This window comes from Cervus canadensis, chromosome 21 (genome assembly GCF_019320065.1).
Source record: "Cervus canadensis isolate Bull #8, Minnesota chromosome 21, ASM1932006v1, whole genome shotgun sequence".
Classification (NCBI taxonomy): Eukaryota; Metazoa; Chordata; class Mammalia; order Artiodactyla; family Cervidae; genus Cervus; species Cervus canadensis.
The window spans coordinates 6,410,178-6,428,106 of record NC_057406.1 but is presented as its reverse complement, the minus strand read 5'-3'; the positions used below and the strand labels follow the sequence as shown (position 1 = coordinate 6,428,106).

The 17,929-nt window shown below is 53.8% G+C and overlaps 2 protein-coding genes across 7 annotated transcripts in view; one reads left to right on the top strand and one right to left on the bottom strand.

The window, feature by feature from the left end:
• Positions 1–10,266, top strand: part of SERHL2 (serine hydrolase like 2) — a 21,693-nt gene extending 11,427 nt beyond the window's left edge. For 2 of the 6 annotated variants that reach the window (XM_043440885.1, XM_043440881.1), the window contains 4 exons: positions 2,528–2,700; positions 6,967–7,049; positions 8,906–9,002; positions 9,826–9,962. In XM_043440885.1, coding sequence (XP_043296820.1) covers positions 2,528–2,700; positions 6,967–7,049; positions 8,906–8,964 — 315 coding nt within the window. In that variant the 3' untranslated portion in view covers positions 8,965–9,002; positions 9,826–9,962. Of the gene's footprint in view, positions 1–2,527; positions 2,701–6,966; positions 7,050–7,808; positions 8,100–8,905; positions 9,003–9,825 lie in introns of those variants that run through there. The other 4 variants (XM_043440882.1, XM_043440883.1, XM_043440886.1 and 1 more) reach the window with 4 other exon arrangements.
• Positions 10,143–17,929, bottom strand: RRP7A (ribosomal RNA processing 7 homolog A). The gene is made up of 7 exons (XM_043440888.1): positions 17,811–17,929; positions 15,642–15,784; positions 13,127–13,252; positions 12,310–12,427; positions 11,938–12,035; positions 11,453–11,651; positions 10,143–10,740 (listed from the first exon to the last, which is right to left on the bottom strand). Exons 1-7 carry the CDS (start codon positions 17,881–17,883, stop codon positions 10,655–10,657), a joined length of 843 nt encoding a protein of 280 aa, XP_043296823.1. The 5' UTR covers positions 17,884–17,929; the 3' UTR covers positions 10,143–10,654.

Here is a 17,929-nt window from a genome sequence, read left to right as displayed (position 1 = left end):
GATGGACTGGTTGGATCTCCTTGCAGTCCAAGGGACTCTCAAGAGTCTTCTCCAACACCACAGTTCAAAAGCATCAATCATCATCCCCAATAAAACCTCTGTACCCACTAAACACCGACTCCCCCATCCTCCTCCCCCAGCCCCTGGAAAACACCGGACTGTTTTCTGTCTCTCTCAGTTGACTCCTCTAGGTGCCTCATAGAAGTGGGATCACACAATGTGTGACTTTTTGTGTCCAGCTTCTTTCACTTAGATAAGTGTTTTCAAGGTTCCCTCGCATTATAGCATGTGTCGTAATTTCATTCCTTTTGTGTCTGAGTAATATTGATTCATGGGGTCGCAAAGAGTCGGACACGACTGAGCGACTGAACTGAACTGAACGGAACATGGACATGGGCCTCCCTTGGTGGCTCAGCAGTAAAGAATCCCCCTGCCAATGCAGGAGGCATGGATTCGATCCCTGGGTCAGGAAGATTCCCTGGAGAAGGGAATGGCATTTTTGCTTGGGAAATGCCAGTGGACAGAGGAGCTTGGTGGGCTACAGTCCATGGGATCTTTGCCTGGGAAAGATTTTTTTTTTGCCTGGGAAATCCCGTGGGCAGAGGAGCTTGGTGGGCTATAGTCTATGGGATCGAAAAAAGTCACCACCACTTAGCAGCTAAACAACAATAAAAAATATGGATATACCATTCATCCATGAAGGCAAGGCCTGCTGTTAGAAAGACACTCTACCCAGACAAACACAGACACTCTACCCAGACAAACACAGACACTCTATACAGACAAACTCTTGTTCTAGGGCTTTTTTTTTTAATATTGTTCAGGTGTTTACATGTTATTTAGTCTCGAAGTCGTGTCTGCTGCTTTGGGACCCCATGGACTGTAGCCCACCAGGCTCCTCTGTGCATGGGATATTCCAGGCAAGAATACTAGAGTGGGTTGCCAAATGGTGACAAATGCTTAGATGGGTTTGGAATGACTGGAAGGGCAGTAGGAGTTCTGGGGCAAGCCAGCCGGCAGCTGGGGGAGAGCATGGTCAGAAGTCCCTTAGGACAGGTGGGCCCCAGGAGGGGGGTGGAGAAGGGAAGGATGCTCAGGCACTTGTGACCACACAGGTGAGGCCTTGGAGTCGGTTCTGGGCATCTGAGGGGGTTCCTGCTGGAGGGTTTGAAGACTAAAAGAGGAGAGAGAGAGGGACTGGTTAACAAGAGGCCTTAGAGGACTTCCCTGGCGGTCCAGTGGCTATGACTCTGCACTTGAGGGCTCAGGTTTGATGCCTCGCTGGGGAAGTTCTGCATGCAGCAGGGTGTGGCCAAAAAACAAGCAAACCAAAGGCCTCAGAAACCGGCAGGTGGTCTGGAGGCCTGCGGGTGTGTGACAGGCGTACTCTAGAAACTCAGTCATCTCCACCACAGAGAGGCTGTGTGACCTTGGGCAAGGCACTTACCCTCTCTGAGCCTAAGTTGTCTTGTGTGCAGAAAGAAAACGCATTCACTCGTTTATTCACTCACGCAGCCAGTTGGTGAGCCGACAGGCGGTGTCAGCCCCTGTGCACGCCTTCCTGGGCTTCGCTGGTGGGAAGACCAGCTAAGGTCACGCGCTGAGTGACCAGGCGCTGTGTTGTCACTTCTGGCGCTCGCAGACTTGCTTTTTCTGCAACTGTGTAAGAGAGTAAAATGCTCTACACTGCTCGCACTAGAGGAGGGACGTTCTGGCCCCAGGGAGCCCGCTGAGAGCTGTCGCCCAGGCCCAGGCGTGGACGTGAGGCCTGAACCAGGGCATCAGCCAAGGGGATGGGAGTGTTCGAGTTTTGGTTTTGATCCAGCTGGAATTTGTTCTCAAGCATGGAGGGGTTGTTGCTTGTTGTTTAGTCGCTCAGTTGAGTCCAACCCATGGACTGTAGCCCGCCAGGCTCCTCTGTCCATGGGGTTTCCCAGGCAATAATACTGGAGTGGGTTGCTGTTTCCTCCTCCAGCAGATCTTCCCAACCCAGGTCTCCTACATTAGCAGGCAGGTTCTTTACTGCTGAGACACTGGGGAAGTCCATGGAGGGGTAGGGATCCATTTTCATTTTTTTCCCAGAGGAACACCAGTGGGTCCACCGCCAGTTAATCTGGGCTGACCCCACCCGGGTTCACTCTCTGTGGCTTGTCTTCTGAGTGCCCATCCTTGGCGGGGGAGGTAGAGCTTACGGCTTGATCCTAATCATCAGGGTCCTGGAGGCCCTGATGGAGAAGTCTTCCTCCAGGGAGAGTCTCCTGGCTGGCCCCCCTGGGCCTGAGTCAGGCCATTGCCCCAGCTGTCCACCTCCCAGAGCGCAGTTTGGGTTTTTTTCCTTAAGTTTCTGTAGTAGTACTACCCTTGCCAGTTTATTATTTTTTAGAATATTGATTCACTTTTTTATTTATTTGGCTTCATCGGTTCTTAGCTGCGGCACAAGGAGTCCTCACTGTGTCCTGTGGGCTCAGTTGTCGGGGTGCAAGGGCTGCGTTGCTCTGCTGCATGTAAAGTCCGTTTCCCCACCCAGGGTCGAATCTGCATCACCTGCATTGCAAGGCGGATTCTTAACCGCTGGACCACAGGGAAGTCGGTTTGTTTGTTTTTGAGGGTGTCTGGAAATGCCCTTCCAGCCTCGGGGACTGTGCCCACCGTCCCACAGCTGTTCTGCAGGGGGAGCCGTGGTCATCACAGGGCCCAAGGGTGAGTGAGGGCCACCCACAGATGGGAAAACTCCCCTTGGGGCAGAAACTAAGTCACCAAAGAGACAAATTCCAGGATGGGCCTGTCCCTGCCCTGTATGTCCCATCGATCTCTTTGTCCACATCAAGTCACACGTTCTAATTCCCATTTCTTTCTAATACGTTTTGATGGTAGAACTAGTCCACTCTCCTTGTTCTTTCACACATTTTCTTGCTTTTTCTTGCATAGTCTCCCTTCTGAATGAAGTTTAGAGCCATCAACTTCTGTTAAAAATTATATTGGGAAGAGTTTGTGGAATACTTCCGGAATTTAATTATGAAAGTTATGAATGAGGATCTCCCAACTTATAATAAAGGCACCACCTCAGTTCAGTGGGGGGCGGGCAGTGGGTTATCTAGATGGAAAAGTATGACCCTAGGTCCCTGCCTCACACAATATACAAAAAATTAATTCATCATGGATCATAGATCAAATATGAAGAGTGAAACAGTAATGTTCTAGAAGAAAAATTAGGGAATGGCTTCATGACCTTGAGGTAGACAAATATGTTTTAAGTAGAACAATACACATACATAGACCATGAATCAATGAAAATGTTGATAAATACAGCTTTATTAAATTTTAGAATTTCTATTCATCAAAATAGAATATATTAAAAAAAAAAAGAGGGACTTCCCTGGTGGCTAAGACTTCATTCTCCCAGTGCAGGGGTGCTAGGTTTGATGCCTGGTCAGGGAACTGGATCCCACATGCTGCAACTAAGACCCAGTGCGGTCAAATAAATAAACACGAATAAATATTTTTTTAAAAAACAGAATATTAATGAAAAAGGGGACTTCCCTCGTGGTCCAGTGGCTAAGACTCTGCGCCCCCAATGCAGAGGGCCCAGGTTTGATCCCTGGTCAGGGAACTAGAGCCCACGTGCCACAACTAAGACACGACAGAGCCAAATAAATAAATATTTAAACACACAGGTTTACTGAAGGACTCATATCTGAAATACGTAAGGAACTCCTACATATTAATTAAGATTAGAGGCTGACAACCTCAGTTTTAAAAACTGGCGAAAGATTTGAACAGACCCTTTCTGAAAGAGGCCATCCAGATGGCCGATGAGCACACGAACGGTGCTGGACGCCGTCAGTTATTAGGGCAACGCCAATCAAAGCCCCAGGGAGAGACCTCCACACCCGCTCCAGAGCAGCTAAAACCGAAGTCCTGACAGTAAATACCAAGTCTCAGTGGGGATGTGGAGAATGCAGAACTGTCCCACACTGTGGGAGGAAGGATAAGGTGATGTAGCCATTTAGGAAAACCGGCAGTTAACTACTAAAGGAAAATATATGCAAATTCTGTGCCCAGCAATCTCAACCCTAGATATACATCCGGCAACACTGCGCGTTGTGTGCTCCAAAAGACATGGCAACTTGATTCTTAATAGCCCCAAAGTGGAGATCACCCAAATGTCTGTCAACAATAGAATGCATAAACTGTCACACATTCATACAGGAATGTGAAAAACACACATACAAACCAAAAGAAGCCCGAACCCAAAAAGAACACTGTGACTCCATGTATATGAAGTTCGAACAGCAGCAAAATTGATGTAGGGAGCTAGAGGTCAGAACAGGTGGTGTCCTTGGAGAAGACCCCCCAGAGGGATTCGGCTGGCTGCTGAGCAGTTCCAACCTCCATCTGGGTCATGGTTACATCCTTACGTGACACATGTATCCATGTGTCAGAGGCCATGATGAGGTAACACTCAGGTCTGTGGACTTCACTTTAAGTTACACTTGAATTTATTGTTATTGTTGAGTTGCTAAGTTGTCTGACTCTTTTGCAGCCCCATGGATTATAGCCCATCAGGCTCCTCTGTCCATGGGATTTTTCAGGCAAGAATACTGGAGTGGGTTGCCATTTCCTTCTCCAGGTGATCTTCCCATCCCAGGGATCAAACCCACTGAATCTCCTGCATTGGCAGGTGGATTCTTTACTGCTGAGCCACATGAGAAGACCACACTTGAATTATGAAAGAAAAATGTAGATCAGGGAATGAAAGCGGACTAGGAAAAGAAGGTCAAAGGAGGGATGGAGAAGAAAAGAAAAAAGAAGCCAGAAGGAGATAAGATGTGCCCAGCAGCTATCCTCAAAGGCTTTTTGGAGCCTTCATATTATTGCCTTTGAGGAAAGCACTGCACAAACCCAGATCTGTGTTGTTTTCACGTCTGGAGACGTGCATGGCGGTGATATCCTCAATCTCTGCCTTGGGGACCTGCATGTAATTCTGTTGAGTGCCTGCCTGGGCCATTAAGCCAGAGGGTCCCAGTCCTGGTGGGAGAAGCAGGATTAAAATGAGGCTGAGAGACTGAGCACCAAAGAACTGATACTTTTGAACTGTGGTGTTGGAGAAGACTCGTGAGAGTCCCTTGGATTGCAAGGAGACCCAACCAGTCCATCCTAAAGGAGATCAGTCCTGAATATTCATTGGAAGGACTGATGCTGAAGCTGAAACTCCAATACTTTGGCCACCTGATGCGAAGAACTGACTGACTAGAAAAGACCCTGATGCTGGGAAAGATTGAAAGCAGGAGGAGAAGGGGATGACAGAGGATGAGATGGTTGGATGGCATCACCGACTCAATGAACATGAGTTTGGGTAAACTCCGAGAGTTGGTGATGGACAGGAAGGCCTGGCGTGCTGCAGTCCATGGGGTCGCAAAGAGTCGGACATGAGTGAGCGACTGAACTGAACTGAGAGACTGGGGGAAGGGGGCGGGGCAGGCGGCAGGATTCTGCCACCATCTTCTGTCACCTTTTTTTGTTTAGTCCCTAAGTCGAGTCCAACTCTTTTGTGACCCCAAGGACTATATATAGCCCGCTAGGCCCTTCTGCCCATGGAATTCTCCAGGCAAGAATACTGGAGTGGGTTGCCATTTCCCTCTCCAGGGGATCTTTCCAACCCAGGGATGGGACCCACATCTCCTGCCTTGGCAGATGAATTCCTTACCGCTGAGCCACTTGGGAAGCCTGACTATGACACAGTTGCTCTGCCTTTCTGATCCTCCGGGGAGGAGATAACATGTGGCATGTCTGGGTCCTCAGTAAATCTTCATCCATCAGGCCTTGTAGTTGACAGGGGGACCTCTGTTTCTGGACATTGCAGCCTGAGGAGAAGGCGATAGCTGGGAGGGGTCAGGGCAGAACAAGGATGAGTTTTCTTGGCTGACCAGATAGTTGTGTGTGTGCGTGCAGCTTCCTCAAGATGCTGTAGGGGAACTAGACATTAAGTCAGTCCATTTGGGGGCGCTCTTCAATTAACCCACTCGGCACACACTCACTGAACCCCGTGCCTGTCACACGTGTGCCGAGAGCTGTGGACACAGGAAATCCTGAGAGCTCCCGCCCTCAGAGGGCTCTCAGCCCAGAGCAGCGCAGTCCAGTAGAAGTGTGATGTGAGCTCATGTTAAAGTCACACCTTCTAGTGGCCCTACAAAAAGAGTGAAAAGAAGCAGGTGAAGTCGACTTTCATAATACCTTCTAACTCAGTGTATCCAAGGTGTTGTCACTTCAGCATGGAGTCAACATAAAAAAATAGTCAAGATAGTTGACATTATTTTTTCATAGTAAGTCTTTAAAATCCCTGGTGGCTCAGATGATAAAGCATCTGCCTACAATGCGGGAGACCAGGGTTCAATACCTGGGTCGGGAAGATCTCCTAGAGAAGGAAATGGCAACCCACTCCAGTATTCTTGCCTGGAAAATCCCATGGACAGAGGAACACGGTAAGCTACAGTCCATGGGGTCACAAAGAGTCGGACACGACTGAACGGCTTCACTTCACTTTCATACTAAGTCTTTAAAATCCAGTGAGACAGCACATCTCAGGCTGGACGAGCCCCATGCCAAGCCCTCAGTAGCCACGTATGGGTACCGTGTCACGCCTCAGTCCTAAAACCTCAGCCCGAAGTGGCCCAGGTCACTTCTCTGCATGTAGTGGCATGGCCACACCTGGCTGAGGGGGGCCTGGACATGTCGTCTGCCTGGGCAGCCATGAGCCCAAGACGGAGAATGATGATGGGGACAAGAGTCTGCAGTCTGAGGGAGGTGAAGCCTCTGTTGAGGTGGTGATGTGACTAGGCAGGGGGCTTGGTCCTGGTTGGGTGCCCGAGGAGGGGTGTCTGCTGCTCCCAAGAGAGCTGGGTTTCCACCCACAGCAGCGCCTGGGGCCTCATGGCGAAAATTCAGTGGGGTTTTTTGTCTCTGCAGCCAGAGCACTGCTTCGACATCGTCGGCAAGGAGCTGTTTGTGCAGTATATCAAAAATCTGCAGGCCCGCATCCTGTTCATCAAGTAAGTCGGAACCAAGCGCCCCAGACAGACCTGAGTTTCAGGAATGCCCAGGTCTCCTGGTATAAGACCACATTGCCATCTTTACTGGGAGCCGCCCCATGGGTCGCTGGTGTGTGGAAGGCAGGCGAGGGGAGGGGGGACGGGAGGAGGGCACTAGGGGTGGACAGGGACGGCACCACACCTTTCCACAGGTGTCTGTACTGCCTGGCCCCGTCCTCCCAAACCCTCCAGCCACGCCAGGCCCCGCGCATCCCCAGGCCAGCCCCACGCCTCCATCTGCTGTCCTCCCCTCCCCCATCGTCAGCCAGAGGCCATCTGCTGCCTCCGGGCCCCACAGCCCGTTGAACATCCTTTCGAGGGGGGCTCAGATGCCACCCCCGCTCCACAGCATTCATCCTGGACCTGGGGCCTGGCAGGAACCGTGACTTCCAGGGACACGTCTGCTGAGCACAGGGGTTCAGAAGGCAGGGACTCACGGGGGGCAAATCCCAGCCCCAGGGAGGGACGCTGCACACCCTCTGGGACATCTAGACTTCACAAGTGAGATAACGAGCGCTGCTGAGGCTGTGGAGGAGCTGAACTGGAACCCTGCCAGGCTGCTGCGATTGTAAAACGGTGCAGCCACTTCGGCAAGGTCTGGCAGTTTTTCAAGCCCTGGAATCACCATGTGACCCAGCAGTTCCACTCCTCAGTGTGACCCCAGGGTCTGTCCACACCACAGCGAGTGCTGGTGGCTCACAGCGGTGTCCTTCGTAACAGAATGAACCGTGTCAGAGGCAACTCCGATGCCCCTCAGCTCACCAACAAGCAAATAGGCTCCGTCCACACGATGGACTGTTTTCAGCAATAAGATGGAGTGACGCAGTGACACTGCAACAGGGAGGAACCTTGAAAACATTAGACTCATTGAAAGAGGCCGGTCAGGAAAGCCCACGTACTGTGTGATCCCGTTCACTTGCAAGTCCACATCCAGCACGTGCTCAGTCGTGTCCAACTCTTCGCGACCCCGTGGACTGTAGCCCTCCAGGCTCCTCTGTCCACAGCCATTTCCCAGGCAAGGATACTGGAGCGGGTTGCCTTTTCCTCCTCCAGGGGATCTTCGAGACCCAGGGACCAAACCCACATCTCCTGCCTCTCCTGCCCCGCAGGCAAATTCTTTTATCGCTTGAGGCATGGGGGAAATGTAGAGGCAAGGCCAACTGGTGGTTGTGTAAGACCTGGAGCTGTGTGCGCAAACTACAGGTTTAGGATTTTGTTGAGGTGACGGTGGTGGTGGTTGTGGTTTAGTGGCTTAAGTCATGTCCGACTGTTGTGACCCTGTGGACTGTAGTCCGCCAGGCTCCTCTGTCCATGGGATTTCCCAGGCAAGGATACTGGAGTGGGCTGCCATTTCCTCCTCCAGGGGAACTGGACCCAGGAACTGGACCTTCTGCATTGCAAGATCACCTATGGCTCAGTTGAGGTGATAAATTGGATCTAAAATTGACTGTAGTGATGGTTGCTCACCTCTGAATGTACCAAAATCCATGGAACTGTACATTCTAAATGGGTGAAATTAACTCAATAAAGCTGTTAAAAAAAGAGAAAGCACGCCCTCAGAAGCCCATCCTGGCTCCACCCTTCAGTGGCTGTGACCCTGGGAAGGTCCCGAGATGAACCTTGTGCAGGCCTTGCTGAGCTGAGGGCCAGTGGGGACTGAGTGCCGCAGCCCTGAACTAAACCTGGGCTTGAAGGGCCCGGCGGTGGGAAGGTCAGAGGGATGCCTGGGCTTGGGCCGGTCTCAGAGCCTAGAGCCCAGGGGGGAGGCAGGGCATGCAGGGATTGGTCCCAGGTGAGCCTTCCTTCTCATCTTCCAGGGCAACCGAAGGATATTATGCCTTGCGGAGAGAGAATGACGCCAACAGGGAGTCCATAATGTTCGGGACCAACTCACTTAAGTCTGTCCTGAGAGAGGTGGGTGTTCAGGGCTCAGGGCAGCTGGGGTCGGGAGGGGCTGCCAGGCTGCCCTGGGTTCCACCTCTCCATCTCTTTTCTCGCACTGGGACCCCTGCTCTGGGCCCAGGTCTAACAGGTAACCCCAGGAGCTACCAGGCCTCCTGTTCCACTGTGGTCCCTGGAATCACATATAAATCAGCACAGAAAGCAGGCTTTTCTTTTTTTTTTTTTTTAGAAAGCAGGCTTTTCATTGGCAGAATCTCCTGGTTTTATTGTCCTCCTGTATTCCTGGGCCACGCCCAACTGAGTGTTGCTACAATTTCCTAGGGTCTCATGGGAACAGATGACCAGTTCCACCAGCAGGGGCCAGCCTAAGTTGGAGGGCTGGGATGGGCGCTGTGACTCCCATGTTTGCCTGTGCTCCTGGGAGCACCTGGCATTTTAGGAGCATCACCCACCACAGACAGCTGACCCTGGGGCCTGAGCAGACGGAAAGGCAGCGTTTAGCGTCTTTCTTCCTGCCCTGTGGGCCTTTCTCCTGGGCAGGCTGGAAAGGCTGCTTGTTCTTTCTTCAAGTGAATGTTAGCCGATGACCAGACCTAGGAGCAGCCCCTGGACTGCTGGCCCGCCCCAGCCGAGCTCTACAACCTCAGCTCGGAGTGGCCTAGAACCCTAGGGCTGGGTGCTTCCCTCCCAGGAAGGCCTTTCCCACCGGCTCCGAGCCAGGCCCGACTACCCCCTCCCCTGACTGACAAGGGCCGGCAGAGCTGTGGACACGCGGAACCGCTGGGAGGCGGCCCTCCACTGGGTCACCTCATCCCATGTCCCCTCCCCTCCCCAGAGGTTCCAGTATGTGGAAGTCCCGGGCAATCACTACGTCCACATGAACCAACCCCAGCTTGTGGCTGATGTCATCAGCTCCTTTTTACAGAGCAAGGAGAGGAGCCCTGCCCCACTGTAGCCCGGGGCCTGGGGCCACAGCCACCTGCTTCAGCACCGGACTCCCAGCTCCCGAGCCCAGGCCACCGTGCTGGGGACCGGCCCTGGTCCCGAAGACTAGCACGGCCAGAGCGAGTGCTATGGCAGAGCTGGGGGTGGGGGCGCGGAGGGGTGTAAGATTCTGATTTCAGTATCTGTGACTTCCGGAGGCGGGAAGAGGGGACGGTGTCTGTTTTGTGACTGGGCAGCGGGTGTGTATGTGGCCTGGGATAGGCCCAGCTGGCTTTTGTAGTCCTTTCTTGCCACCCAGCTGGATGAAAAATAAAAACGTTCTTGTATTCTCCCTGCTTGTGAGGCCGTCTTACTGCCCACAGGGGCTTCTCCATCAGGAGGAAGGGGCGAACACAGCGGACAGTCAGCCCTGAGATGAGAGTCCGGAGCCAGGCCAAGGTCAGGACCCAGAACAGGGAAGGGGCCAGCTCTAGGCCAGGGGCTTCTGGAGGCCAAGTCCTCGCTCCGGGCCCCAGGATGGCCGAAGCACATGGGAACCAATGGGTGACTCTGTCCTTCACCCCACCCCATGGGCTCAGGTCTCTGGGGTTTCACACAGGGGCCCCTCGGCCTGGGCACAGCCATTGAGACGGATATTCCAGGACCCCGGGTCCAGCCGGGCCACACACTGCCAGCCGGGCACCACCCGGCTCCTCGGGGCCAGTGGGAGCGGGCAAGGCTCAGTAAGGTCGGAACTTGCGCTGGGCCCGCATCAGCTCGATTCTCTGCTTGTCCTCCTCGAACTTCTTGCGCAGCTGCGCGAGATCTGGCGAGAGGGCAGGAGGGGATATAGGGCCAGGGTCAGACGGCAGGCCAGGTGGGAGCTATGCCCCACCCCACGGCCCCCACTCGAGAGGACAACGGCTCTTCCCCTCAGCCCCCACTCCCCACTGGGTGGGCGTTCAGCACGGCCTCCCCCATCGCCCCTGTGCTGAGAGACGGTACAGATGCTACCAAATGGAACTGGGCCGTAACCCAGTCAGAGGGCACAGGCTGAAGTGGAGAAGATGGCATGCCTGAGGTTTCAGACAGAAACTTTACCAGGTCAACGGGGCTTCCCTGGTGGCCCAAGGATTAAGAATCCGCCTTGCAATGCTGGGGACTCGGGTTCAATCCCTGGTCTGGGGACTCAGATCCCAAACGCAGAAGGGCCACTAAGCCCTCATGCCACAACTACCCGAGTTCAGGCACCTCAACTAGAGACCCACGCATCACAATTAAGAGCCTGCTCACTGCAATTAAGACCCAACAAAGCCAAATAATTAAAAGAAAAAAAAATACCTCTGTTATCCTCCCTACAACCAACACGCACCTGAAGGTGAAGCAAGGCTTTGGGGGTGCTGGGAGACCCCCGGGACCCCTCTCCCAGCCTAACAGACTAGGGAGCTCTGTGTGGCTGGGGCTGGCAGAGTGGCCACAAGACCACAGCCGGGCACCCAGGCAGGGGTGTGAAGGACAGAGCCAGGGGGCGCCCTTACGCTCCATCTTGGTCTCGCGGTGCTGCCAAGCGTAGAAGTTGAGCAGCTCCTTGCGGGCGCGCTTCCGCCTTTCCCGCTCCAGCACCCGCAGGCTGGCTGCCTCCGTCCTTGGGAGCACTGGCCGTCGGCCCCGGCGGGTCACCTTCACCCAGCCCTCGTCGTCCGGGACGCCTTCCTCCTCCTTGGCCTTGGCCTCCTCCTGCAGGGAACAGGGCCCGGTGACGGGCGGGCGCCTGGGAGCCACCGTGCGGCCCCAGGACCCCCTCGCTGCCTCCTCTCGGCTCTCTTCTCCCACACCTGGCACCACCCTGGCACCTCGGGCCCCGGCTGCTCCCTCTGCGCCCAGCACCATGTGCCCTCAGGCCGCTCCCCTCCAGCCCTGACCGCCCGCCCCCCCAGAGACCATTTCCCCTGAGAGGACCGTTTCAGACTGGATGTTACCAGCTGGGAGGCCCAGCCAGCCACCGCCCATGCGGAAGCCCCACCTCCGCTATCTTCCGGTCGTAAGTCTCCATGAAGGCGTCCACCTCCACCCTCAGGGCCTCGGGGTCCGGCACTGAGTCCGTGTAGTCTCGGATCCACTCTGAGGGAGAAGGGGGTGAGGAAGATGGTGATTCCTTGGCCCGCCCCTCAGGGGCCTCCAGGACCTGGCAGCCGGGCAGGATCTCCTTGCCCAGGCTGCCGGGATGCTGACGGGTGGGCCCGGGTTCGCGGCGGAAGAAGAGTCCAGGGCGGCGAGCGGGTGCCCTCACCCCTGCCCACCCTGAGGGCCTCCCACCCCCGCCCTTAGGGCCAGGCCACATAGGCAGGCGCGGCCCCCGAAGCTGCCCTCCCCGCCCCAGGGCCGCGGTACTGACTGAGGACGCCGCTCCTCACAGGGTGACTCTCAGTGGAGACCAGCAGGGGGCCCTTCAGGGCCAAGGCGGCCGACACGCTGCCGGGTTTCTGGAACAGCACGTAGGCCACCTGGAAGCCCTGCAGGAGGAGAGGTGTCAGCGGCCGGAGCCTTCCCCAGGGGCGTCTCACCTCAGGGCCCCCCTACCCGCCGTCAGCCTGACTTTGTCGCAGGACCAGGGGGAGAAGGGCTGTTCTTACCCGGGGGTGGGGCGCCCACACTCCTAGCTACGCAACTTCTGCTAAGAGTGACCCGATGCCACGTCTTCACCAGGGAGTGGTGGACCCCGGGGGCTCCTGTTCCACTTGTGGGAGGGCCTCAGGGGAGGGCATGCTCTCCCGGGGCCAGGAGTGGACGGACAGACAGGGCGGGGGGCGCCCGCTAGTGCAAAGTCCCCTCAACAGGAGGAGGTGTGGGCTCCCTGACGCAGAGAAGGGAGACCAGGGCGACCGAGCCTAAGGAAGAATCGACTTCCGCGGCGTGAAGCCAGCGGTGGGGGTGCTTGGGGAGGTCCCTCGGGCGGGAAGCAGAGATGTCTCTGAGCTTCCCCCTCAGGACAAATGGAAAGAGCCGGACGGGAAGCTCCAGGCCGTGGCAAATCCGGGTGGAGGCCGCTCAGCGGACAGGCCTCCTAGACCACACAGGTCCGGACGGGCCTGACCACAGGCAACCCCTGAAGTGCCGCGGCCACCCCGGATGCCACGTTCCCCCACACGCCGGGGACGCCGCTCGGGCCCCGCCCACACCCGCACTGGCGCGGCCGGGTCCTGCAGGCTTACAGGAACTGGTTTGGGGTGAAAGAACTTCGATGGGGGCTCCTTTGGGCTCTCAGAAAGCTCCGGCTTCTCCTGTAACTCCACCGACTGGACGGGCCCGCAGGGGGACAGGAGGCGGGACAGGCACTCCTGCCGGGTGGAGAGAAGTGCAGGGTGAGCCTCCCGCCACACCGGAGCCTCGGAGTCCAGCCTGGCGGGGGCGCGCACAGAGGGCCTGGGCACGCCACCCCCTCCTCAACACCGAGGTCACAACCCCAGACCCCCACGGCCGGAGGGGACTACCTTTTTTTTTTTTTTTTTAGTTGGAGGCTAATTACTTTACAATATTGTAGTGGTTTTTGCCATACATTGACATGAATCAGCCATGGATTTACATGTGTTCCCCATCCCGATGCCCACTCCCGCCTCCCTCTCCATCCCATCCCTCTGGGTCTTCCCAGTGCACCAGCCCTGAGCACTTGTCTCATGCATCCAACCTGGGCTGGTGATCTGTTTCACCCTTGATAATAAACACGTTTCGATGCTGTTCTCTCGAAACATCCCACCCTTGCCTTCTCCCAGAGAGTCCAAAAGTCTGTTCTGTACATCTCTGTCTCTTTTTCTGTTTTGCATACAGGGTTATCGTTACCATCTTTCTAAATTCCATATATATGCGTTAGTAGTCCTATATATAGGACTACCTTTTTTGACTTTGTGTTCAAAGCTGTGGGTAAAAAGGGACTCGTGAGGGAGGAGACAGAGGGGAGACAGAATTCAGGTATAATTTTTTGGCTTTACCACCGGACCCTGCTGGAGCATGTGCCTAGGGTATGCTCTGTCTGTTCCGGAAAGGGATTGCTCCCTTTGAAAGGCCATCTGGCTGAAAGTTCTCTCTTCCCCTGTCAGTTTCTCTGAAGGATCTCCAAAGAAGGAGTGGGTTCTCAACTTTTCTTTTTCCCACTATTACAAGAATGTATTCGTGCTAAGTCGCTTCAGTTGTGTCTGACTCTTTGCGACCTCATGGGCTGTAGCCCGCCAGGCTCCTCTGTCCATGCGATTCTCCAGACAAGAATACTGGAGTGGGTTGCCATGCCCTCCTCCAGGGGACCTTCCCGACCCAGGGATCGAACCTGAGTCTCTAAAAGAATAGGTGGGGATGTTTTTAGTCATACTCTGATTTTATAAGACAACCAATTAAGTTTTACTACCTGAATCAACCATTTAGAAATAACTAAATCTACCCTGCTGGAATCAGGATAGTGGTTATCCTTGGCAGGAGGAAGGGGCACGGGGGGATTTCTGGGGTGTGGGTGATGCTCTGTTTTTCAGTCTGGGCGCTGATGACACAGATTTGCTCAATCTGTGAAGTGCAGCGAGTGCTACACTTGGGCTCAGGTGCTTCTCTGTTCATAGTCTTCAGGAAACATTAAAAACGACATCCTCCCCTCTCACTGTTTCTCTCTTTAACTGCAGAGGAATCTTTTATAAATTAGTATTTCTTTTCTGAAAAAAAAAATTCATCAAAAATCCAGTAATTCCTTTAGTTTCTCTTCTGTAAATTAAAGAAATACTTTTGTGAAGGAAAAAAAAAAAGTAACAGACATGTCTGCACAGTAGTGCATGCTTGCTAAGTCACCTTAGTCATATTCAACTTTTTGCAACCCTATGGACTGTAGCCCACCAGGCTCCTCTGTCCATGGAATTCTCCAGGCTAGGATACTGGAGTCGGTGCCATGTCCTCCTCCAGGGGATCTTCCTGGAGGGATTGAACCCGAGTCTCTTATGTCTCCTGCACTGGCAGACAGGTTCTTTAACACTAGCGCCTCCTGGGAAATCTCTGCACAGTAGACTCAGAGGTAATTTTATTTTCTCCTGCTTTTCTTATTTTGTTATTATGGACACGTATCAATTTAAAAACAAAAGAATGTTTATGTTGTCAGACTTCACACAAGTAGTTAGCACAACCTTCACAATACTCAATGAAAAAATGTTTGAGAACAAGTGTCTGCCTGGAGGAGGGCCTGACAACCCACTCCAGTATTCTTGCCTGGAGGATTCCAAGGACAGAGGAGTCTGGCGGGCTACTGTCCACGGGGTTGCAAAGAGTAGGACACGACTGAACAACTAACACTTTCACATTCAAGTGTCTCTGTCTTTGGGTGGAATTATGCTTGGCAGACAGTTATGCAACAACTGCTTTAGGCAACAGACCACTTCAGCTGTACTATAACACTACCTGCAGTGGACATGTATCAATTTTATAATCAGGGGAAAAAAACATGTAACTCAAGCAATTCTGGGTAACGTATAAAAAGCTATGGGCTCCCTAGAGAATTATATTTAAAAAAGCACACTTTTTTTTTATCTGAAAAGCACACCTTTAAAAAGTCAACTTCCTGTCACAAGAGATGCAGACTTCCCGACACCGCCCCTCGGGGCTTCAGGTAGCTGCTTCCCTCTCATCACTGAGGACTGAGGGGTGGAGGGCCCACAGGAGCCCCTGCCCCAGGCCCAGGTTCCCTCCCAGACACCCAGTTACCTCTGTGCAGTATGGGGGCACGTTGAGGACAAAAAGAGTCCGCTTCTGAGGCCAGGAAGACCTGGTGCCTTCTCGAACCTTGTGCTCTCTCACATAGAGGTAATGAGAGGACTGCTGCTTTTCAGAGAATTTTATCGGAATGGCTGGAAGGAACACGGGCACGGGGAGGGATGACACATGAGTCAGGTTCAGGCTGTCCCTTTCTAGTCCTGTGTGCCTGTCTGTCCGTCCATCCACCCATCCTTCACTGAGCTCTTCTCCTAGGCAAGGCCTGTGCAAGATGCTTGCGCAGGCTACGCGGCGGAACCAACATCATCTGCGCAGGAGGGGCTCCAAAGCCGGTAATAGAGAGAATGTAAGTGGGATGCAAAAGAAGAGAGGTTCAAACACTGCTGCTCTGGGGGTGCAGAGCACCCCCAAATCCTTACCACGGTCCCCCGTGTAGCCTCTCTTCACCCCATCTTCCCCTCTCCACACCACACGCGTCCTCTCTGTTGCTCCAATCAGCCAGGGCCTCACCCATGCTGTTCTGAAACATCAACCTGCCTCCTTCCATCCATTCTTCAGGTTTTCACTTCCTCAGGAGAGCCTTACATGCCAGGTTAGATCTACCTGCTTTGTGCCTTCTTAACATCTCTCTCGGTCTCTAAGTCCCTTGGTGTGTGATGATTTGGATAATCGCTAGCATTCCCATAAACTTTAATCCTCAGAAAAGCTAAGGACTGTTCTGTCTTTCTCACCACCTTCTTTAGGGCACAGAGAGGATCCAGAGGATCCAGTTGCAAGCCCTGCACTCAGGAAGCTCACGTGGTAAAGTGAGAAGACAGAACAAGTCAGCATGTAACAAGGTGGTATCAAATGGGAAGGAAACACAGAGTGAAGTAGAGCGGGCTGATGGGAGGCAGAGGCCTTTCGGGACCACCTCTTTGGGGAAGTAACATTAAAGCTTCCACCAGGGGCTTCCCTCTTGGCTCAGTGGTGAAGAATACACCTGCCAACGCAGGAGACACAGGTTGGATCCCGGATCCGGGAAGATGCCACATGCCACAGCGCAACGAAGCCTGTGCACCACAACTATTGGGTCTGTGCTCTAGAGCCCGGGAGCGGCAACTGCTGAAGCCTGCATGCCCTACCTCGATAGAGCCCATGCTCCACAAAAGAATGAAGTAAAGAAATGGAAAACCATTTCAAGTTGGTTTCAAAGGTAGAGAAGAACCATTTCAAGTTGAAAAATACACCAAATTCCCTGGAGGTCCACTGCAATGAGAAGAGCATTGCAACCAGAGAGCAGCCCCACTCCTGGCAACTAGAGAAAAGCCTGAGCAGCGACCAAGACCCCGCACAGCCAAAAGTAAATAAATAAATAAAATTCCAAACAGGAAGGAAACACACAGAGTGAAATAGTGCAGGGTAATGGGTGACACAGGCCTTTAGACAGGCATCTATCAGGACCACCTCTTTGAGGAACTAACATAAAAGCTTCGACCAGAATGACACGAAGCCCTGTAACAGGGCAGAGCTGTCTGAGGAACTCAGAGGAAAAAGACACAGTAAGTACAAAAACTCTGTGGGAGTAAAGAGCTTGTTGTCTCGGAGAAACAGAAAGACAGAGCTGTAGGTTAGCTAGAGCCAGGATAGGACGGATGTGAAGTCTGGATTTTGTTTTACGTGCTAACTTTAGTCACTGAACAGAGTTCTGCGGGGATGGGCGTGTGAGGCAAGATCTGAGTTCAGTCTGACTTTAGAAAGAACATTCTGGCACCTGGGTGAAAAACAGAAGGCAGGAGAACCAGTGAGGAGGGCACATAACAGGCGAGATGAGCTCTGAGGGGGCTGGACCAGGAATTGCAACGAGGGGCTAATAAGTGGATGGGTGTATCTCGGGGGGGGGGGGGTGTGGAAAATGTAGACGGACACAGGTTCGCCCTGGAAAGTGTAGCGGCGGGTTCACTCAAGGAAAGCGTTGGCCAAACTAGGGTCGTCCCGAGCCAAGTGAAGCCAGACGGGAAGAGGCGCCGCGTGAGCTGAGGGGGCCGGGGCTTCAGAACCTTCTGGGGCTCACGTCCAAGCGTGTGACTGCCCCTCAAGGTCCTGAGCCACTGCCGACCCCTCAGCCTCTTCCTGGAGAAGCCTGGCCGCTCCCCGGCCTCGCGCCCCGCAGCCCCTCACCTGAGTAGCCGGGCAGGATTGGAACCCCCGAATCAGACTCCTGCGCCGCACGCTTTCTTCTGCGCGCCACCATCTTGCCGACCGGAAGCTGCGGGGGATGCTGGGAGTTGTAGTTGGTC

Excerpts from the sequence above, each read along its gene's own strand:
- RRP7A (XM_043440888.1), bottom strand. The coding sequence starts at position 17,883 with ATGGTGGCGCGCAGAAGAAAGCGTGCGGCGCAGGAGTCTGATTCGGGG. Across the intron at positions 15,785-17,810 it reads AATCCTGCCCGGCTACTCAG|CCATTCCGATAAAATTCTCT; the intron begins GTGAGGGGCTGC and ends TGTTCCTTCCAG. Across the intron at positions 12,428-13,126 it reads TTCACCCCAAACCAGTTCCT|GGCTTCCAGGTGGCCTACGT; the intron begins GTAAGCCTGCAG and ends CTCCTCCTGCAG.